Source organism: Malus sylvestris, chromosome 11 (genome assembly GCF_916048215.2).
Source record: "Malus sylvestris chromosome 11, drMalSylv7.2, whole genome shotgun sequence".
NCBI classification, from domain to species: Eukaryota; Viridiplantae; Streptophyta; class Magnoliopsida; order Rosales; family Rosaceae; genus Malus; species Malus sylvestris.
The window spans coordinates 9,001,607-9,024,562 of NC_062270.1; the positions used below are offsets into that span (position 1 = coordinate 9,001,607).

At 35.8% G+C, this 22,956-nt stretch overlaps 4 protein-coding genes, 1 long non-coding RNA gene and 1 pseudogene across 5 annotated transcripts in view; 4 read left to right on the forward strand and 2 right to left on the reverse strand.

Moving 5' to 3' along the window:
* LOC126590540 (outer envelope pore protein 16, chloroplastic-like) overlaps positions 1–20,658 on the forward strand; it is a 30,146-nt gene extending 9,488 nt beyond the window's left edge. The window contains exon 8 of the transcript XR_007612090.1: positions 20,622–20,658. The gene's annotated coding sequence lies outside the window, so the exon portion shown is untranslated. The remainder of the gene's footprint in view (positions 1–20,621) is intronic.
* On the reverse strand, positions 251–14,757 carry LOC126590546 (uncharacterized). The gene is made up of 2 exons (XR_007612092.1): positions 14,574–14,757; positions 251–393 (listed from the first exon to the last, which is right to left on the reverse strand). It is a non-coding gene; the product is annotated as an uncharacterized LOC126590546 (long non-coding RNA).
* On the forward strand, positions 454–1,043 carry LOC126590542 (defensin NsD7-like). The gene is made up of 2 exons (XM_050255988.1): positions 454–626; positions 714–1,043. The coding sequence occupies exons 1-2, from the start codon at positions 563–565 to the stop codon at positions 911–913; spliced, it is 264 nt and encodes an 87-aa protein (XP_050111945.1). The 5' UTR covers positions 454–562; the 3' UTR covers positions 914–1,043.
* On the forward strand, positions 11,916–13,987 carry LOC126590539 (outer envelope pore protein 16, chloroplastic-like). Its single transcript, XM_050255982.1, has 6 exons — positions 11,916–12,236; positions 12,401–12,452; positions 12,670–12,701; positions 13,106–13,139; positions 13,277–13,344; positions 13,676–13,987. The coding sequence occupies exons 1-6, from the start codon at positions 11,931–11,933 to the stop codon at positions 13,814–13,816; spliced, it is 633 nt and encodes a 210-aa protein (XP_050111939.1). The 5' UTR covers positions 11,916–11,930; the 3' UTR covers positions 13,817–13,987.
* On the reverse strand, positions 18,470–19,775 carry LOC126590195 (pentatricopeptide repeat-containing protein At1g07590, mitochondrial-like; annotated as a pseudogene).
* A 654-nt stretch (positions 20,659–21,312) lies between the features above and the next one.
* On the forward strand, positions 21,313–21,894 carry LOC126590541 (defensin NsD7-like). The gene is made up of 2 exons (XM_050255987.1): positions 21,313–21,479; positions 21,566–21,894. Exons 1-2 carry the CDS (start codon positions 21,416–21,418, stop codon positions 21,763–21,765), a joined length of 264 nt encoding a protein of 87 aa, XP_050111944.1. The 5' UTR covers positions 21,313–21,415; the 3' UTR covers positions 21,766–21,894.
* The last annotated feature ends 1,062 nt before the right edge of the window (positions 21,895–22,956 follow it).

Genomic DNA, 22,956 nt, shown 5'->3' on the forward strand with positions numbered 1-22,956 from the left:
GTTGCGTTCGCCGAAGAAAAAAACAACCGATGCCCCGTCCATCATATTATCTTCATTTACAAAATTGGTATTCAAATATGCAAATCCACATCTATATAGTTTAGATTAGTTTGGTACAGACAGACTAAAACTCGTGTAAAAAAAAAACAATTATATTGTTATAAGAACTATGGTATATGCCGCATCATTTACATATAAAAATGTGAATAATAAGTCAAAGTGCTTAAAATCCAAATATTCTTTTAAAAGCAAAAGTAAAATGTGCTTGAAAAAGAAACTCTAATGTGCATAGAAAAATGTATGACAGAGAACTTAGTCAACAAAAATAGGGATTTGGTTTATGGTGCCTCGTAAGTTGGAAATTTCAACTTTGTATTTTGGGTATGAAGCTACCTCACTTTACGGAGATCGTTCCTCTTTAATCTACACTAGATCACTATATAATAAGCCTTGCATGATTATTGTTCTTTGTATCAGCGTCTGAGATCTCTCTTATATTATACACAAGCACATACATAGAAACACACAGATCAAGCACACACTTACATATACAAAGATTCAAATGGAGCGTTCAATGTGTCTTCTTTCAACTGCCTTCATTCTTGTCTTGCTTTTGGCTGCTACCGGTAATTATACATCTTTTGTTTAATAATTAATTTTTTATGATGTTTCTAATAAAGCATCTTATTCAACAAAAAAAAATTGATCCTTAGAGATGGGGCCAATGGGTGTTGAGGCAAGGACTGAGCCAAGCAAGGCAGTTGAGGGGAAGATCTGTGAGGTTCCGAGCACCCTGTTCAAAGGGTTGTGCATTTCATCTAACAACTGTAAACACACCTGCAGAAAGGAGCAATTCACCAGAGGCCATTGTAGTGTCTTCACCCGTGCTTGCGTGTGCACCAAAAAGTGCTAATTGATTAGTTAAAAAGAAATGTAATCTGTGTAGAGAACGTGCTTGTGTAATGTGATGGATTGATATGACCCTGTATCCACATGGTTGCTTTTGCTAATAAATTGAATGACCCTGCATGGATCATTATTCATATGTCTAGTGTAGTGTTTTCATTACGCCTGACGTACTTTTAGTTGCCTATTATCCTATATGTTTTTCTTCAGGATTATTATTAACATTCTGGATAGTCACCACATACTCTTCTTTTGTTTAATGACTTTCAATTAAGAAAGAGTGCGCGATAATTATCGTGAAATGCTAATAACAATTTTTTCTTTTTTTCCATTTTGACAAAGCATTTTGTTGAAAATTTTCACTTTGTGTACTTGGATTCATCACATTACTTTAATTTGTGTCACAAAGATTATTTAAATCACATTGCCAATTTCATATGTACCTTTTTGTCCACACCTTCTGTTGTATTAAGTTCTTTTGCCTTTTAAACCAGTGGTAATAAACGTAACACAAGGTGAGGTTGATGCACAAGAAAAAAAATTAGAAGAAGGTTCGAAATTGCTTAACCAACTTTTAAGCAAAGACTTAATTATTTATTTTTATTTTATTTTATTATAGAAGAAATAGTCCTTAAAGATTAATATTTTCTTGATAACATTTAAATGACTCTTCCACATTTTTTTTCTTAAAACACTTTCATATTTTTCTGTCACTTTTCTGCATAGTATGTGAGGTCTTGCCAAGGACGGAGCCACCTTGGGCCCATGGGGTGTATGCCCTAACCCAGTTGTTTGTGAAAAAATTGTACATATATCATATAATAATTTCACGTGATAAAGCATTTTCAGATATGAAATTTCTAAATGATCAATTGAGAAATCGTAAGAAAATAATGGATTTATGATAACATGATTATTTTTATAGGAAGAGATATTTGATAATGAAATTGTTATGCAACACTTTCAAAACTTGAAAATGCATCATGAGATATTGTAATATGTTGTATGATATATTTTATGGATTAGTGTATGTGCATTGTTAGTAAATTCTTAAGCTTTTTAATTTGTGACTTTATTTTTTAGGATGTCCCGATTCATATAGATCTCAGACTTCTTCCATGATGTATTAGTATGAATTTACAAGAGCTTATATATAATATATATCAATTGTATCATTCTAAGTTACCCTAATTAAGTTTGAAATCTTAAGTGTAAACTTGTTACAGATACATAAAAAACATTTCATGCGTTTTCTCCCAACTATATGCTTCTTCCTGTTGCTTTTGGTGGCCACCAGTAGTATTTCTTCTTGCTCGATCTTGTTAACTAACTTCATGGTTAATATATATATATATATATATATATTATGATTATAAGCATGCATAGTAACCATATTTTGTTTGGAATAATTGTTTATTAGGACGGCAGTTGCTGAGGGTAGGACATGCGAGTCAGAGTAACCGCTTCAATGGAACTTGGGTGAGTAAGAGTAACTGTGCAGTTGTTTGCCAAACTAAGGGCTTCCTCGGTGGCTGGTGCTTGGGTTTACGCTGTAGATGCTTTTGCACACAAAACTGTTAATTAGCTAATTAATTAAGCCAGTGATGACCTGATCACTTATCACTTACTTATTAGTGGGTGCATGGACGCACGTACTTTGGTACTAGTGTGGAACTAGCTCAAATAATTCACGGTTAGGTTGTTAATTAATATCGTATCTCTGTTATGGTTTTTAATTTTCTTGTTTGTTATGCATCATCGTCATGAGTTACTTTGTACAAGATGTCGTACTGTGTAACTTCTTTATGGGTTAATATCAGTTTACTACCCTAAAGTTTTTTTGTTTTCAACATTACACACAGGCGAAGGCATATTAGGACTAGAGTAGTCCTAGGCCTACCCTCACTTGTAAAAATAATTACACCTTGCTTTGCAACCCTTCTCAACACGTGAACCAAATCCAATCATTATCTATTTTTAATCCAACAAATTCCATCCCAAAATTAAGTATAATATTTTGAATCATCATTTATCACAAATCAATAACATTCAAATTAAACTCATCATTCACTTTTAATTAACAAAAGTTGTTTTTCACTTATGCACTGCCAGGGCTATTTCCCTATTCTTCTTGAATTTCATATATTTAACCATTCCAAATTCCAAATTTATTGAATGAAGAACAATAAGGTTTGTTAAACTCTATTATCCTCTATAAAACATTTGTTTCTATTCTATCCTACCTCTTACTTTGAGTTTTAGGGTTTGCAAATTTTTAGTAATTCTCTCTATTGAGTTTCTTTCAATAGTATAGATGACATCATGCGCAACGGTCTCAAAATATGAAATTCATATTATCTATGGATATGTTAATTTTGACTATTTAATTATTTGGATATATATTGTGATGTTTTGCATTTGTAATTTTATAATCACTATTCAAATTTTATTCTTCTATACTTGTGTGAGGCCCCTCCTCACAAGAAATCCTAGCTCCGCCATTGACATTACATACATCAAGTTTTTTTCGTCCCAATCTAGATAATTAATTTTGGGATATTGTCATACATCTTCCTCATGAATTCATAGAGCATTGTATAAAGAATGTTCAAGGGTGCTTCATCTAAACTACTGAAGGTTGATACAATGGATTATGAATCTTCTAATTTTATTTTATTTTATTTTTTATTATTTTTTTCTTCTGATAAAGGATAACGTTGGTAGGTTAAATAGATAGTTGTTAGGGGGGAAGGGATTCAGCAGGGATCGAACTTACACCATACATGATTTCTTTTTGGTACTACAGTAAAGCGTCATCCGCCAGTATGTTAGATGCTTGCTGATGAAATGATTGCTGTAAATTTGTTGCATTCACCGAAGAAAAGACAACCGATGCCCCGTCCATCGTATTATCTTACATTTACATATAAGTCATTCTCTTGTTACTAAACATTTTACACAAATTGTAGAACCGGTTGCACATAACCCAACCTAATAGTGCTATATGTTGCCGTTTAATTGTATTAGTAATAATTGTTAAAGTTAAACTTAATACCTTTCACATATAAATAGAGTCGAACCATTTAATTGTATTAGTAATAATCATTTGGCATTTAGATACGATGTTTAGTGCTACTGATCGAGTTTTTATAGAACAGTTTGTTAAAGAAGTCCAAACAAACATTCCTATATCCAATCCGAGTAATGTTAGCGAGACTAAATAAGTAAACTTAATGACATGGAAGTTGATAAGTTGATTATTACTTAAACGTTGATAAATGTGCTCATTTTCTATTAGTGACACATCATTTAGTTTACAAATTTTTAAAACTAAATTTGCAAACTGAATGATGTGATTGTAGATGATTGAATTATTAATTAAATGTCGATTAATGTGCTTATTTCTTATTGGTGTGGTTTAAAAAATTTGGTCTCCCTAGTATTAGTCATACTCTATCCAATCCTATAATCTGTGTGTGGGGTCCATCGTCTACCTGAGTAAGAAAAACCCCGCTTTAACCAATTCAACGATGTGGTACCTCAGCAGAACACCTTCTTTAGTTTCAAATGCCAAACCAACTGATCTAACCCTCATTCCGTTGCACAATTCCATCTTCACATTTTCTGATTCTAGCCTTTTCGATGAAATTTGCATTGTTGAAATCCGAAAAAATCCCCATTGTTGAAATCCGAAAAAATCCCCTCATTGATCATGAAAACAACAAGAAACAAGCGGAGACAACATATTCATTTCCATCATGGGAATGATTTGCCTACCAATGCACTCCAACCCAATTCCATTCCGTGGTAGTCCCTCGGGCTCTATCCGAATTGGGGTACAGAATCCAAGTGATCGGAGTCTTTTAGGAACAATTCTTGTGTGCCAAGCTTGCGGAGTGTCCTGATCAGCCTTATGCCAGTCTGTGTACCTATTCATGCAGTGACAGTTTACTTCATGATGTCCCTAAAATGAACTGCGAGGATCGGAATCCATTTGGCGCTGCCTGTGCCCTTCTTGATGGTACGTGGTTCTATGTTGCCCGAGGCTATAAGGGCAACCCTTCTAGTAAGCACTGCTATAATAAGATGCATCATTTCCTAATTTTATGAAATGGTTTAATGTGTATGTTTCAGTATGTTTGGTGTTTTGTGTGTGGCTTGGTCATGGAAATATATCAAAATCAAATCAAAACTCGAAAGATCAATTACCCAATTAGGGTTTTTGATGTGTACTAGAACAAGCAATTTTCAATTTTAGCCATTATCAGTGAAAAAAACACAAATATGTAAAAGACTTTTAGGCCGCTTTTCTAGATTTAGAAATATAACCACTCGAGGACTCAGCTGAAAATGTGCACATTGGCACAATGATCGCTTTTCTTGTAGAACTAACTCGATGATCATATGCAAATATTGACCCTTCATCTTACTTAAACTCGGCTGAACGTCTGAACCTGAAGACATGGAAGTGGCAAGCACTGCAAAACATGCAAAATCCACGAGCCTTTGCATCAGGATTCACTCACAAAGGCAGGTTCTTCGTGGTCGGTGGCAGCAAAGCCCTCGAGTACTCAGCTAAAATCTACAACCCCAGCACCAACTCTTGGGTGTTTCTCAAGTCATTTGTGCCCAAGGAGGCAGAAGGGTTCACCATAGCATCGCTTAACGGGCGGTTGATGATACTGACTTGGTCAGATCAGTTAGGTGTGAAGCTATGGCTGTGGACATTACTGGCTAATAATCCAAATTCGATATGTAGATGCAGATTAATCAGTTTTTTACCAAACCAAATCATCGAGAGGTCGTGGATAAGGGCGCATGGGGCGAGGATGGTTCCGGTTGGAGGGAAGGAGGTGTGGGTTTTTGTGGGAGAGAGGGAAAAATTTTGGCTTGAGGTTGATGGATCAAATGCATGGCCAGTGTTTCCAGCACCAGCCTTTGGGCCTGGAAATGGGAATGAAATTGTGCAGAAAGGTCATATTTATGCCTTTTCTTTCAGTCGTGGGGTTAGAGTACTAAGTTGGAGAACAATCCCTATTTACTCAGTTTTTGAGAAAAAATTTCAATTTTCTGTTCTTTTCCCCCAAGAAGATTGTAGAACAATGATGATGTTGCATGTTTTCTACTAATGCATGCACAAAAGAGTTTATGCTATAAAGACAAAAAATTGGTGTCTGTGAGTTACGCAGAACTGCATAAACCCTAAACTTGTCAGAATCTGTAAAAGTTTGGTAGTAATTGCTGCAATTCAAAACAGAGAGAAATAACTTAGAGAGAAGAAAATGAAGACATAGAAGGAGAGTGATCAAAATCTTAGAGAGAGCCAATGTGCTCTTCTACGTGCATTTTCATTTTATCACAACAGAACAAAAAATAACCGTTAGAGAGGGAGAGAATCTATGAGAGCCTATGAGCTCATCTAGCCCTTCATTACAAGAACCTATGAGATCTTGCCACTTGCTCACATCTGAGCCTAATACATTAAGAGCTAATCTCAACCCTTGATTTCTAACAGCTCATTTCACAAAGACTAACGTCTTGATAAAATAAAGAAAATGACAGTTTAGACCTTAATCAACCAACACTCCTTCTAAGGTCTTAATTGAAATTACTCCAAGCTTGTCTCCCAAGGCACATAACATGTCTTTAGCTAAAGCCTTGGTGAAAATATCAGCTAGTCAGAATTGCAGATTAATTATTCCTTCCTAAATTGCATCTTTGATGAAGTGAAACTTCCTTTTAATGTGCTTAGACCTCTGGTGGAACACAAGGTTCTTTGACATGGCAATGGCAGATGTGTTGTCACACATCAAGGTAGTAAGCTCAATCTGTTCTTCATCAAAATCATGCAGCACAAATCTATCCATATGGCTTGAGTTGTAGCTTCAGAGGCACTCATATATTCAGCTTCTGCTGTTGAGAGTGCAACACTTTGTTGCTTCACTGAGGCCCCAAAAAATGCACCACTTCCAAAGCTAAAAGCATAGCCAAGAGTAGATTTCATGTCATCCTCATCTCCATTCCAGTCACTGTCATAAAAACCTATGAGTAATGTTGCATTTCCCTTCTTGTAGTTGATTCCATAATCTATAGTCCCCTGCACATATCTTAGAATCCTCTTAGCAGTGCCAAAATGCTTGGTGGAAGGGTAATGCATATATCTGGCAAGCACACAAGCTGAGTACATGATGTCAAATCTTGTTGCAGTCAAATACAAGAGGCTGCCAACAATTTTTCCATACAATTCTTCATTTGCAGGTTCACTGCCATCATCTTTCCTTAGCTTGTCAATGGGAGGTAAGGGAATATAGACAGACTTGCAGCTTTTCAAACCAAACTTGTCAAGTAGACTTAATGCATATTTCTTTTGATGGATGAAGATACTCCATTCTTATTTAATAACCCCAATTCCAAGAAAGTGATGTAACATAACTAAATATGTCATCTCATACTTGCTCATCATGTCACATTTGAAATCCTCAATCATCAGTGGACAACTCCCTGTGTAAACAATGTCATCCACATATATGGAGACAATCAAAGTTCCATGTCCTTCCTTATGTTTCACATATAGGGTAGCTTCACTAAGACTCTTTTCAAACCCACACTGCAGCAAATAAGTGTTAATGTTGCTATACCAAGCTCTGGGAGCTTGCTTCAGCCCATACAAGGCTTTCTTCAGTTTGTACACCTTGTGTTCCTTTCCCTTGACAATGTAACCATCAGGTTGGTCAGTGTACACCTCTTCTTCAAGAACCTTATTCAGAAAACCAGACTTCACATCTAACTGAAACAATATCCACCCTTTCTGAGCTGCTAATGCAATGATAGTCCTTATAGTGTCCAATCTAGCCACATGTGCAAAAGTCTCATTAAAATTAACTCCAGGCTTTTGAGTGTACACTTTGGCAACTAATCTTGCCTTGTGTTTCTGTATAGTGTTATCCAGATTCAATTTAGTCTTGAAAATCCATTTTACTCCAACAATGGGTTTGTCACTTGGCCTATTAACCAATTCCCATGTGCCATTCTTCTCAATCATAGAGATCTCATCCTTCATTGCTTTCTTCCAAACTTGATCTTGAGAAGCTTTATTGTAGTTTCAGGATCAATGACACTAAGTTTACACTGAGCAAACACCTCATTCAAATTCCTCAATTTCTTTGGTGTGTTATCATATGTCTCAGTGACTTGGATTTCACACTATTCATTCACAGTTCTAGAATCAACTCTGTGTACATAAGTGGCATTATCAACACATGTGTTTGGAGATTTCAACTCAGAGGCACATATGTTAGACCCTTCACAGGAACCATTTTCAATCTCAATTATACTCCCACCTTCATTTGCATTTGAGTAGGGCAAAAGGATATAAATTGTCTCCATGTTCTCCCAATTGAGCACATCACCTTCATCAAAGACAATATTTCTGGAAACAATGATTTTGTAGCTTTTCAGATCAAACACCCTGTAGCATTTCTCTCTTGTTCCATATCCAACAAACACATATTTCTAACCTGTTTCTTCTAGTTTATGCCTTAGCTGAGTTAGAACATGAGTATAAAACACAGAACCAAAGATTCTCAAATGTTTTACCCTTGGTTTCCTACCACTAAACTCTTTAAATAGAGTTTTCTTCTTTAACTCCTTGGTAGGACATCTATTCAAAAGATAGACAGCAGTGTGAACTGTTTCACCCTAGAATTTAAGAGGTAGTTTCTTTTCATAAAGCATGGTTCTTGCCATCTTTACAATGGTACGATTCTCCCTCTCAGCAATGCCATTTTGCTAGGAAGAATAAACAGCAGTTAATTGCCTTTCAATACCAACATCTTCACAAAATTTCTCAAACTGCAATGATGTGTACTCCCTTCCTCTGTCAATTCTGAGTTTCTTCAACTTGAATCCAGTTTGTAGTTTAACCATAGCCTTGAACATTTTGAAAATTCTGAACACTTCAGACTTGCCCTTCAAGAAATAAACCTAGCACATTCTGGACTTATCATCAATAAAAGTGAGGAAATACCTGTTGCCACCAAGTGTCTCACACATGAGTCCACAAACATTTGAATGAACAAGCTCAAGTAAAAGAAATGCTCTCCATTTCTGTTCTTTGTCAAAAGCTTCTCAATGAGATTTCCCAGTAACATAACCTTCACACACTTGATTGTGGTATTTGAGATATGGTAAACCATACAACATGCTATTTTCCTTCAACATCCTCAAGCTATCATAATTCAAATGCCCAAATCTTCTATGCCATTTCCATGAGCTATCTTTAATAGATGCTCTATTTGCCATAATGTGATCCACATATTCAAATATCAGATGGAAGCAACTAATGCACAGCAGCAACATGATCTTGTATCTCTTTGTCACCGAAGATACAAGCCATAAAGTCACCAAAATACAAGCCAGTATCCATGTTCAACCATTTGATCCACACTGAGAAGGTTCTCATTTAGACTAGATACAATCATAACTTCTGGTATGAACCTTGTTTCTTTCTTAGTCTCCACTACCAGAGTTCCTTTGCCAATTGAATTAACCAGGTCTTTTGTGCCCATTTTCACCTTGCACCTTGTACTGCTGTCAATATAGATAAGTAATGATTCAATACTAGTAATATGGTTACTACAACCACTATCTAGGTACCAAACTCCACTATTTCCATGCACAGAAGCCTAATGGCAAGCATAGAACATCATTGCATTATCCTGGACATGGTTCAAATAGTTGGCAGCTTGAGTTTTCTTTGGTTGATGGCAATCCTTCACCATATGTCCAAGCCTGTTGCAATTGTGACACGTGGGTTTCCTTTTGAACCAACACTCTCCATAGTGAGCCTTATCATAAATCTTGCATTTCTGTTTACTACCATCAGTAATCTCACCCTGTCTCTCAGGCTGATGAGTTTTGTTTTCCCACTTTTTGGGTTTAAACTTCCAATTGTTTTTCCCCTTTTGTGATTTCCCTGTATAAATGGTCTATTTTGTGTATTTTATGCAAGACTCATACTAAAGAAGGCATGCTCTGAGCTTGCAACATCATCTCCATGTCTACTTAACCTAAGTTCATAGCTCTTAAGAGATCCAATCACCTCTTGCACAGTCACAATATTCAAATCAGAAGTCCTTTCAATCACAACACAAATTGGATTATACTTACTAGATAGGCTAATCAAAACCGTTTAAACCTCTATTTGGTGAGTTAGAATCTCACCATAAGATTTCATCTGATTAATTAATTCAAATAGTCTAGTAAGATAGGTAGATAATGATTCATTTTCTTTCATCCTCATATATTCAAACTTACGAAGCAAACTTTGAAGTTTAACATACCTTGCATGTTCATCGCTTTGAAATTCCTCTAGGAGTAGATCCCAGGCACCCTTGGATGTCTCTTGATTCACGATCCAAGGGAAAATCTCTTTAGACATATCGCACTGAATGATTCCCAGTGCTTTAGCGTCTTTCATGAGTTGATCCTCCATGTGAGTATCAAACTCATTGTCGTCTTCTTCATCATCGTCCGATGAGGGTGAGTCTTCCTCCTTCTTTGTTTTTCCTCTTTCCTTATTCTTCTTCGATTTTGGAGTAACAATTCCTTAGCCTACCAGTTTCCAAATCCCATACGATTTGAAAATGGTGACCATTCTCACTTTCCAGAATTCAAACTTTGTTCCATAAAAAATGGGAGCTCGTAAATCGTTGCTTCCAGACCTAGCCATTGTAACTTGAATCAGAATAAAATTGAGAGATTTCACATTGGATTATCTCACAAAATTTCACAGAAATCGACACCTAGTCCGAAATCGAACCTAGGCTTTGGATACCATGTTAGAACATGTAAAAGTTTGGCAGTATTTGTAGCAATTCAAAACAGAGAGAAAGAACTTAGAGAGAAGAAAATGAATAGATAGAAAGAGAGTGATCAAAATCTCAAAAAGAGCCAATGTGCTTTTCTGCTTGCATTTTCATTTTATCACAACATAACAAAAAATAACCATTAGAAAATGAGAGAATCTAGGAGAGCCTATGAGCTCATCCATCCCTTCATTACAAGAACCTATGAGATCTTGGCACTTGCTCACATATGAGCCTAATACATTAAGAGCTATTCTCAACCCTTGATTTCTAACAGCTCATTTCACAAAGACTAACAACTTGATAAAATTAAAAAAATGACAGTTTAGACCTTAATCAACCAACAAAACTTTCATCTTTCTCAATCTTGTAGTGTCTTTCCTTCTTCGTTAGACTATTTATATTACGTGTTTGCTTAGTTGAAATAGGGGAAGTTGCAAATTCGAGAAAGAAAAGAAGGAATGTGAATGAGATTTTCTTTTCTCTTTTGTGAAAATAAAATTTACAACAGGAACTCCATCCTTAATAAGTTCATTTGCCACTAAGTTTGCGTCATTGAACACATGTCGAACTTGAACAACTTGTAACAATGACATAAACCCTTTCAATACTTTCAGAAGAGTAAAAGTTCTCAAGAAAGGAAAATGAGAATGAGATCAACTAGGTGGGTCGATTTTAGTCCTTCCTGCAGTGTCAATCATGAATTTTAAGACGTTTTTTGCTACGTTTTGGACACCGCTAATACAAGTTGGGTTGAGATCTAAAGTTAAGCGGGCAAATTCTAAATCAAACATTGTAATGAGCAAGTGATGATCTAAAGCAATTACAAAGTCCAAACCTTAACCTTCTCCCTAAGTTTAGCTCACACCCTCACACATTATATTACATTAAGCAACAACTACAACTTTTATTCATTCATTTAATTCTTCTTTTTAGGGAATGAAAAAATAATTATAGCTTGAGAAAGTGTGCCAGTAACACAAGTTGATACACTAAATGTTACAATACGAATTGTTGAATACTTGGGAAAAAAAATTCTAACGGCTTGTATTATGACACTTGGTGTATCAAACCATATTCACGGCACAATCAAAGCAAAAATTATTAAAAAGAAATGAAAAATGTCACTTGCAATTAAAGCAAATACCAATTTTACACATGAACTTGATCCACCGGCACCGCCTGATGCAATTGAGGCTGCATTGCATGGCATCTTCCGATGGCATTCTCGTAAATGTCTCATCACTGATAAATATCGTAGTACAAAACACCCCCACCAATTTTGTCATCAGTGTTAGTCACAGAGAGAGAGAGAGAGAGAGAGTGAGGAGAGAGAGAAAGAAGAAGAAGATGCCGAGAAGCAGTTTCTCAGGGGCGCTTACAGGGCCGCAAGTCGACGTGGTCATCGACTTGGGAAACCCCTTGCTCAACCACACCGTCGATGGCTTCTTGAAGATCGGAACCGTACGATTTTTCAACTTTTTATTCTTTTTTTTTAAATTATCTTCAACATTTTTTTTTTTTAAATTTTTGTTGTTTTTTCGGTTCAGTATTTCACTTCTGGGTTTTGATAGTTGCAATGGCAAGGTTTAGAATCAAACTGTATCGTTTTGTTGGTTTGGTTTCAGGTTGCTGCTACCAGAGCTGTTGCAGAGGATGCTTTCTCTGCGGCCAAGAATGGTAATGTTATTTATCATTGCGCTCCAACTGTTTGGTTCCCGATCGAGAAACACAGAGAAAATGAAGAGTGGGAAAGTTTTAAATTTCATATGCTGATCATATTGTGCTTGCAGTCTGATGATGATGATTGTATTTATTTGGTTTTTGAATAAGATTTTTGGGTTTTATTTTAGTTTTTTTAATTGCATTTACTAAAAATGTGAGGTGATTTTTGCAGGGAGCATTTCGACTAGCGACTTTAAGCACACTGTGAGTAACCAGCACAGTCCCTTGTTTAATTAATTCGGTTTTTCGATTTTGTGCTTTCTTGTATGATCTGAGATTAGTAGCTACTCTTAACCTTGACATTGAGCTTGAAAGTACCGATCTTGCTGGTTTATGTAGTTTAGTTTGTTTTGTTTTGTTTTGTTTGATTTGTGATCGGCCTTTGGTTCCCTTGTAACCGAAAACAATATTAGTAACTACTTTCAGTTAATTCAGCATGTTCAGTTGTTGCTCAATTGATTTTGTTTAGTGGGATGTATTGCTTTTTGGTGGTCTGTCTTATACTGTGGTAATTTGTTGAAGAGGTGATCGGTTGTTTATTCATAGAAGAAGGTTGGGATGCAACACAATTTCCGAATCCTGCTAATTGAGAGTACTGTTTCTTGCAGTTGAAGAAGATGTGTAAAGAAGGTGCATATTGGGGTAAGTTGAGTCGTATTTCATCGTGTGTTAGATGTATGTATGGATGAGATTATGCTCGTCCTCTGGGAAATTGCTTCAGCTTCCTCACTTTTGCGAATTGAGAACAGCATCAACAAGTTCTTCTATTGCATTGACAGGAACTGTAGCTGGAGTGTATGTGGGAGCAGAGTATGGTATCGAGAGGGTCCGTGGACACAGAGACTGGGTATATGTCTGTTCGAATTCTAGATAGCTAGTTGTACAGAGCCTGTTGGCCGTAATTTTCATGCTCATTCGTCCTAGTTTGCACATGAAGCTTCTAGATTTGGGAAATTGTTTCAGATTGTCTACTTGCTAAGTTAAAACTCTTAATCTCTATGTTCCCTAGATCCTCCCGTTGCCATGATTTGTATAATTGTTCGTTTTCAGTATGCGCGGGTAGCTTCTAAAATTACATTCAAGCATGCCATTTCAAGTTCCTTTTTATTTAATTTAATTTCCGGACTTCGATTGGAACTTCTGTATCTGCTCACCCTTATTCTTTTGATATCCTGCAGAAGAATGCCATGCTCGGGGGTGCATTGACAGGGGCTCTAGTATCTGCAGCCAGCAAAGAGAACAAGGATAAAATTCTGGTGGATGCAATTACAGGAGGTGCCATTGCGACCGCTGCGGAATTCATCAACTATCTCACCTGAACATGGACGTAATATTCTACCCGATCTCTCTGTAGATCCTGGAGAACTATGAGTAGGTTTCTCGTGTCATCTTCCTCATGAATTCGTAGAGCATTGTATGAAGAATGTTCAAGGGTTCATCTAAACTACTGAAGGTTGAGACAATGAATTATGAATCTTCTGATTTTATCATTCTTGAGCAATATGTTCGGTGCTTTTTTTTTTTTTGACAAACGATAACGTTAATGGGTTAAGTTAATAGTTGTTAGGAGAAAAAGAATCGGTGGGGATCAAACATGCTCCATGATGCAAATGCATAACTGTTTTCAGCTACTGCAAGAAAGTGCGAATATGTTAGATGCTTACTGATGCAGAGATTGCTATGAATTTGTTGCATCCGCTGAAGAAAAAACAACCGATGCCCCGACCATAGTATTATCTTCTATTTACAAAATTGGTATTAAAATATGCAAATTCACATCTATATAATTTAGATTAGTTTGGTACAGACAAACTAAAACTTGTGTAAAAAAACAATTATATTGTTATAAGAACTACGGTGTATACCGCATCATTTACATATAAAAATGTGAATAATAAGTCAGTGCTTAAAACCCAAATATTCTTTTAAAAGCAAAAGTTAAATGTGCTTGAAAAAGAAACTTTAATGTGCATAGAAAAATGTATGGCGGAGAACTTAGTCAACAAAAATAGGAATTTGGTTTATGGTGCCTCTTAAGTTGGAAATTTCAACTTTGTATTTTGGGTATGGAGCTACCTTGCTTTACGGAGACCGATCCTCTTTAATTTGCACTAGATCACTATATAATAAGCCTTGCATGGTTATTGTTCTTTGCATCAGCGCCTAAGATCTCTCTTATCATACACAAGCACACACACACATAGAAACACACAGATCAAGCACACACTTACATACACACAGATTTAGATGGAGCGTTCAATGCGTCTTGTTTCAGCCACCTTCATTCTTGTCTTGCTTTTGGCCGCTACCGGTAATTATACCTCTTTTATTTAATAAATAATTTTTTATGATGTTTCGAATAAAGCATCTTATTCAACAAAAATATTTGATCTTTAGAGATGGAGCCAATGGGTGTTGAGGCAAGGACTGAGTCAAGTAAGGCAGTTGAGGGGAAGATCTGTGAGGTTCCGAGCACCTTGTTCAAAGGGTTGTGCATTTCGTCTAACAATTGTAAACACACCTGCAGAAAGGAGCAATTCACTAGAGGCCATTGTAGTGTCTTCACCCGTGCTTGCGTGTGCACCAAAAAGTGCTAATTAATAAGTTAAAAAGAAATGTAATCTGTGTAGAGACCGTGCTTGTGTAATGTGATGGATTGATATGGCCCTGTATCCACATTGTTGCTTTTGCTAATAAATTGAATGACCCTGCATGGATCATTATTCATATGTATAGTGTAGTGTTTTCATTGCGCCTGACGTACTTTTAGTCGCCTATTATCCTATATGCTTTTCTTCAAGATTATTATTAACATTCCAAATAGTCATCATATACTCTTCTTTTGTTTATTGACTTTCAATTAAGAAAGAGTGCACGATAATTATCGTGAAATGCTAATAACAATTTTTTTTCCCCCTTTTGACAAGGCATTTTGTTGAAAAATTTCACTTTGTGTACTTGGATTCAACACATTACTTTAAATTGTGTCACAAAGATTATTTGAGTCACATTGTCGATTTCAGATGTACTTTTTTATCCACACCTTCTGTTGTGTTAAGTTCTTTTGCCTTTTAAACCAGTAGTAATAAACGTAACGCAAGGTGAGGTTGATGCACAGGAAAAAAATTAGGAAAAGGTTCGAAATTGCTTAACCAACTTTTAAGCAAAAACTTAATTGTTTATTTTTATTTTTATTTATTTTGGAAGAAATAGTCCTTAAAGATTAATATTTTCTTGATAACATTTTAAAAGACTCTTCCACATTTTGATTCTTAAAACACTTTCATATTTTTCTCCCACTTTTTTGCATAGTATGTGTTGTATAACGAAGGACGGAGCCACCTTGGGCCCAAGGGGCGGATGCCCTAACTCATTTTTTGTGAAAAAATTGTACATATTGCATATAATAATTTCACGTGATAAAGCATTTTTGACTATGAAATTTTTAAATGATCAATTGAGAAATCGTAAGAAAATTAATAGATGAATGATAACATAGTTATTTTTATAGGAAGTGATATTTGATGGTATTGGTAATGAAATTGTTATCCAACGCTTTCAAAACTTGAAAATGCGTCATGAGATATTGTAATATGTTGTATGATATATTTTTTGGATTAATGTATGTGCATTGTTAGTAAATTCTTAAACTTTTTAATTAGTGACTTTAATTTTTAGGATGTACCGATTCATATAGATCTCAGACTTTGTCCATTATGTATTAGTATGAATTTACAAGAACTTATATAATATATATATATATAACCGATGCCCCATCCATCGTATTAAACTTAGTCAACAAAAATGGGGATTTGGTTTATGGTGCCTCGTAAGTTGGAAATTTCAACTTTGTATTTTGGGTATGGAGCTACCTCGCTTTACAAAGACCGTTCCTCTTTAATCTGCACTAGATCACTATATAATAAGTCTTGCATAGTTATTGTTCTTTGCATTAGCGTCTAAGATCTTTCTTATTATACACAAGCACACACATAGAAACACACAGATCAAGCACACACTTACATACACACATATTCAAATGGAGCATTCAATGCGTCTTATTTCAGCCACCTTCATTCTTGTCTTGCTTTTGGCCTCTACCGGTAATTCTACCTCTTTTGTTTAATAATTAAATTTTTATGATGTTTCTAATAAAGCATCTGATTCAAAAAAAAAAAAAGATCTTTTGGGATGGGGCCAATGGGTGTTGAGGCAAGGACTGAGTCAAGCAAGGCAGTTGAAGGGAAGATATGTGAGGTTCCCAGCACCCTGTTCAAAGGGTTGTGCTTTTCGTCTAACAACTGTAAACACACCTGCAGAAAGGAGCAATTCACCAGAGGCCATTGTAGCGTCTTCACCCGTGCTTGCGTGTGCACCAAAAAGTGCTAATTAATAAGTTAAAAAGAAATGTAATCTGTGTAGAGACCGTGCTTGTGTAATGTGATGGATTGATATGGCCTTGTATCCACATGGTTGCTTTTGCTAATAAATTGAATGACCCTGCATGGATCATTATTCATATGTATAGTGTAGTGTTTTCATTGCGCCTGACGTACTTTTAGTCGTCTATTATCCTATATGTTTTTCTTTAGGATTATTATTAATATTTCAAATAGTCACCACAGACTCTTCTTTTGTTTATTGTCTTTCAATTAAGAAAGAGTGCACGATAATTATCGTGAAATGCTAATAACAATATTTTTTTTTTCCGTTTTGACAAAGCATTTTGTTGAAAAAATTCACTTAGTGTACTTGGATTCAACACATTACTTTAATTTGTGTCACAAAGATTATTTAAGTCACATTGTGGATTTCATATGTACTATTTTGTCCACACTTTCTGTTGTATTAAGTTCTTTTGCCTTTTAAACCAGTAGTAATAAACGTAACACAAGGTGAGGTTGATGCGAAATAAAAAAAATTAGGAAAAGGTTCGAAATTGCTTAACCAACTTTTAAGCAAAGACTTAATTATTTATTTTTATTTTATTTTATTTTAGAAGAAACAGTCCTTAAAGATTAATATTTTCTTGATAACATTTTAAAAGACTCTTCCACATTTTTTTTCTTAAAACACTTTCATATTTTTCAGTCACTTTTCTGCATGGTACGTGTGGTATTGCCAAGGACAGAGGCACCTTGGGCCCAAGGGGCGGATGCCCTAACTCAGTTTTTTTTATGAAAGGTCTTCACTCGTACATTACTTTTTTTTTTCCTTCAAAAGAATGCAAAATGTTTGTTTGTCCCAATGGAGATTGGTCATTGTTGGCCTACATAAAAATCAGAGATTCGCAACAAAGATGCAATTGCAAAGGTAGATAAGAGTCTTGGTGGTCCATCAAACTAAAAGCAGGCAGTTGGGTTTTTTTTTTTTTTTCCATTTTTTTTGTACCGTGATAGGTTTTTAGCAAACAACCTTTTGGCCAAAATCATGAAGAAAAATGTACAGCCACTGCGGAACCAAACGTATGATATTTGATTTTTGATACAATAAACAAGTTGCCATTACTTTTTTCACTGGAAGAATTGCATTCATTATATTTTGAATACAATCCCAGGAAGTTTTGTTGAGAGGATCCTTAGAGGGAGCTCGTTTAGGTTAAAATTAATTGTCACTATTGGAGATTAATAGTAATGGCTGGATTAATAACTTGGCTATTACACACAGCACCTAATCATATAGGATTTTGCTTTTGTTGAAAGAAATAAGATAAAGCAAAAGGAAACTAACATGAAAATGGATAACATTAGTGAGTTAAATAGTTGTTAGGGGGGAAGGGATTCGGCAGGGATCGAACCTGCATCATGGTGTGTAAGCATGATTGTTTTCCGGTACTGAAGTAAAGCATCATCCGCCAGTATGTAAGATGCTTATTGATGGAATGATTGCTGTAAATTTGTTGCATTCGCCGAAGAAAAAACAACCGATGCAATGTCCATTGTATTATCTTCCATTTACAAAATTGGTAAAAATTTTGTGTAAGAATCAATATAAATGCATCAAAACACCTTACAAGTTACAACTATGTTACATCGCGGAATCAGGTTCGAAACTGCTCGGCAAGTTTCATCAGATTATAGGTTTCCGCATCCGGCCTTGCGCCGCCGAGAATCATCCTCTTCAAAAGGTTTGAATCATAAACTTTGGCTTTTACATAAGCCTTAATCAAAGTGTTGTACACAAAAGTATGCCTTGCATACTTGGCTTTTGCAAGTTCATCAAACAACTTCTCAGCGTTCCCTACATCACCCTTCTCGGCGAAACCCTCGACTATCAAAAGAGTGGTCTCCAACCACGGGGTAGAATTCCTCACCACGTTGCTCATCGTCGAACTCATCCCCAACTCCAAAGTCTTAACAGCTTCCTCTACCAATCCTGCTTTTAAGCAACCCAGAGCAAGATGCCGGAAAGTTATGGCATTTGGTTGGCACCCAACCGTCGTTATCTCCCGGAAAACCTTGGATGCTTTATCGATAAGGCCATGTTTGGAATAGACAGATATCATGGAATTGAACTGCTCAGTGGTTTTCATCCCTTATACCGACTTCATCTCTAACCAAAGTTCTTCAGCTCGGTTGAGTTGTCCGATTCTACCAAACGCTTCAACTACCAGCACATAACTTTTAGACCTAACATGGGGGAGTTCCTTCACTAAGCCCCAAGTTTGCTCCAATTGCTTCTCCTTCCCCAAATACCCATACAACATAATTAGAACATCTAACATTCACCAGTTATTACCCGTGGCCGTAACTGACTTCTCGAAGGCTTCAACATACTCTTCATCGGCCGTATACAACCTTGCCACTGCATGGGCAGTAGCTATGATGCAGTAAGATATTTCATTTGGCTCAACATTTGCTCGCTTCTTATCAGAGTATGCCTTCATCAATCCCTCAATATTGTACTCGTTCGCTTCTATTTTCATGAGAATGTTGAATGTCGAGGCATGTGGGGGAACTTTATCGGCCCTCATTTGAGCAAGGATTTTCGCTATCAACTTTTTACGCCTGGAAGAGTATTGAAGAACAATGAGCCGATTGAATACCAAGTGCGAGATGGGATGGCCCAATTCCCTCATTTTCTTCATCAACTCGATTGAAAACCGATTGATTTGTGCTTGGCCTTTGTTACCCAAAAAACATATTAGTAGCTACGTTCAGTTAATTCAGCATCTTCAGTTGTTGCTCAATTGATTTTGCTTAGTGGGATCTATTGCTTTTCGGAGGTCTTATTTCTACTGTGGTAATTGGTTGAAGAGGCGATCGGTTGTTTATTCATAGAAGAAAGTTGGGATGTAACACAATTTCCGAATCCTGCTAATTGAGAGTACTGTTTTTTACAGTTGAAGAAGATGTGTAAGGAAGGTACATATTGGGGTAAGTTGAGTCGTATTTCATTGTGAGTTAGTTGTATGTATGGTCCGTATGGATGAGATTATGCTTGTCCTCCCGGAAAATTGCTTCAGTTTCCTCACTTTTGCGAATTGAGAACTGCATCAACAATTTCTTCTATTGCATTGACAGGAACTGTAGCTGGAGTGTACGTGGGAGCAGAGTATGGTATCGAGAGGGTCCGTGGACGCAGAGACTGGGTATATGTCTGTTCGAATTCTAGATAGCTAGTTGTACAGTACCCGTTGGCTGTAATTTTCATGCTCATTCGTCCTAGTTTGCACATGAAACTTCTAGATTTGGGAAATTGTTTCAGATTGTCTACTTGCTAATTTAAAACTCTTAACCTCTATGTTCCCTAGATCCTCCCGTTGCCATGATTTGTGTAATTGTTCGTTTTCAGTATGCGCGGGTAGCTTCTAAAATTACATTCAAGCAAGCCATTTCAAGTTCCTTTTTATTTAATTTTCGGACTTCGATTGGAACTTCTGCATCTGCTCACCCTTTTTCTTTTGATATCCTGCAGAAGAATGTCATGCTCGGGGGTGCATTGACAGGGGCCCTAGTATCTGCAGCCAGCAAAGAGAACAAGGATAAAGTTCTGGTGGATGTAATATACCCGATCTCTCTGTCGATCCTGGAGAACTATGTAGTACGTTTCTTGTGTCATCTTCCTCATTAATTCGTAGAGTATTATATAAAGAATGTTCAAGGTTTATCTAAACTACTGAAGGTTGATACAATGAATTATTAATCTTCTGATTTTATCATTCTTGAGCAATATGTTCGATGTTTTTTTTTTTTTATGAACGATAACGTTAATGAGTTAAATAGATAGTTTTTTCGGAAGAAAATAATCGGTAGAGATCAAACATGCTTCATTGTGCAAATGCATAAATGTTTTCCGCAACTGCGAGAAAGTGCGAATATGTTAGATGCTTATTGATGCAAAGATTGCTTTGAATTTGTTGCATTCGTGGAAGAAAAAACAACCTATGCAAATCCACATATTATCTTCTATTTACAAAATTGGTATTCAAATATGCAAATCCACATCTATATAATTTAGATTAGTTTGGTACAGACAGACTAAAACTAGTGTAAAAAAACAATTATATTGTTATAAGAACCATGGTATATGCCGCATCATTTACATATAAAAATGTGAATAATAAGTCAAAGTGCTTAAAATCCAAATATTCTTTTAAAAGCAAAAGTAAAATGTGCTTGAAAAAGAAACTCTAATGTGCATAGAAAAATGTATGACAGAGAACTTAGTCAACAAAAATAGGGATTTGGTTTATGGTGCCTCGTAAGTTTGGAAATTTCAACTTTTTATTTTGGGTATGGAGCTACCTCACTTTACGGAGACCGTTCCTCTTTAATATGCACTAGATTACTATATAATAAGCCTTGCATTGTTATTGTTCTTTGCATCAGCGTTTGAGATCTCTCTTATTATACACAAGCATACACATAGAAACACACAGATCAAGCACGCACTTACATACATACACACATATTCAAATGGAGCGTTCAATGCGTCTTGTTTCAGCCACCTTCGTTATTGTCTTGCTTTTGACCACTACTGGTAATTATACCTCTTTTATTTAATAATTAATTTTTTATGATGTTTCTAATAAAGCATCTTATTCAACAAAAAAAATTGATCTTTAGAGATGGGGCCAATGGGTGTTGAGGCAAGGACTGAGTCAAGCAAGGCAGTTGAGGGGAAGATCTGTGAGGTTCCAAGCACTCTGTTCAAAGGCTTGTGCATTTCGTCTAACAACTGTAAACACACCTGCAGAAAGGAGCAATTCACCAGAGGCCATTGTAGTGTCTTCACCCGTGCTTGCGTGTGCACCAAAAAGTGCTAATAATTAATTAAAAAGAAATATAATCTGTGTAGAGACTGTGCTTGTGTAATGTGATGGATTGATATGGCCATGTATCCACATGGTTGCTTTTGCTAATAAATTGAATGACCCTGCATGGATCATTATTCATATGTCTAGTGTAGTGTTTTCATCGCGCCTGACGTACTTTTAGTCGCTTATTATCCTATATGTTTTTCTTTAGGATTATTATTAACATTCCAGATAGTCACCACAGACTCTTCTTTTGTTTATTGACTTTCAATTAAGAAAGAGTGCACAATAATTATCTTGAAATGCTAATAACAATATTATTTTTTTCCGTTTTGACAAAGCATTTTGTTGAAAAATTTCACTTAGTGTACTTGGATTCAACACACTACTTTAATTTGTGTCACAAAGATTATTTAAGTTACATTGTCGATTTCATATGTACTTTTTTGTCTACACTTTTTTTTGTATTAAGTTCTTTTGCCTTTTAAACATAAACGTAACACAAGGTGAGGTTGATGCACAAGAAAAAAATTAGGAAAAGGTTTGAAAGTGCTTAACCAACTTTTAAGCAAGCACTTAATTATTTATTTTTATTTATTTTAGAAGAAATAGCCCTTAAAGATTAATATTTTCTTGATAACATTTTAAAAGACTCTTCCACAGTTTTTTTGTTAAAACACTTTCATATTTTTCTGTCACTTTTCTGCATAGTATGTGTGGTATTGTCAAGGACGGAGCCAAATTGGGTCCAAACAAAATAAAGAAAACTAATGAAAAAAACTTGAAAACTTTGAGTTTTAACGATAAGGACAAAATAAAAGGTAAAGTGAATAGTACCAAGATTGACTTTTTAGTGTTAAAATGTGGTTTTTCGTTAAAGTGAACAGTACTGGAAGCTTTTCGTTAAAGTTCCCAACAAAATATTGTTACATATACATAAAAAAAATTCCGCGCGTTTTCTCCCAACTATATGCTTCTTCCTGTTGCTTTTGGTGGCCACCGGTAGTATTTCTTCTTGCTCGATCTTGTTAACTAACTTCATGGTTAATATATATATTATTAAGATTATAAGCATGCATAGTAACCATATTTTGTGTGGAATAATTGTTTATTAAGACGACAGTTGTTGAGGGTAGTGATAGGTTGATAAATGTGTTGACATGTGTCATGTTGTAATTGGGTGTTGTATAGAATTAGTTA

Excerpts from the sequence above, each read along its gene's own strand:
- LOC126590542 (XM_050255988.1), top strand. The coding sequence starts at position 563 with ATGGAGCGTTCAATGTGTCTTCTTTCAACTGCCTTCATTCTTGTCTTG. Across the intron at positions 627-713 it reads CTTGCTTTTGGCTGCTACCG|AGATGGGGCCAATGGGTGTT; the intron begins GTAATTATACAT and ends ATTGATCCTTAG.
- LOC126590539 (XM_050255982.1), top strand. The coding sequence starts at position 11,931 with ATGAACTTGATCCACCGGCACCGCCTGATGCAATTGAGGCTGCATTGC. Across the intron at positions 12,237-12,400 it reads GCTTCTTGAAGATCGGAACC|GTTGCTGCTACCAGAGCTGT; the intron begins GTACGATTTTTC and ends GTTTGGTTTCAG. Across the intron at positions 13,140-13,276 it reads TAAAGAAGGTGCATATTGGG|GAACTGTAGCTGGAGTGTAT; the intron begins GTAAGTTGAGTC and ends TTGCATTGACAG.
- LOC126590541 (XM_050255987.1), top strand. The coding sequence starts at position 21,416 with ATGGAGCGTTCAATGCGTCTTGTTTCAGCCACCTTCGTTATTGTCTTG. Across the intron at positions 21,480-21,565 it reads CTTGCTTTTGACCACTACTG|AGATGGGGCCAATGGGTGTT; the intron begins GTAATTATACCT and ends ATTGATCTTTAG.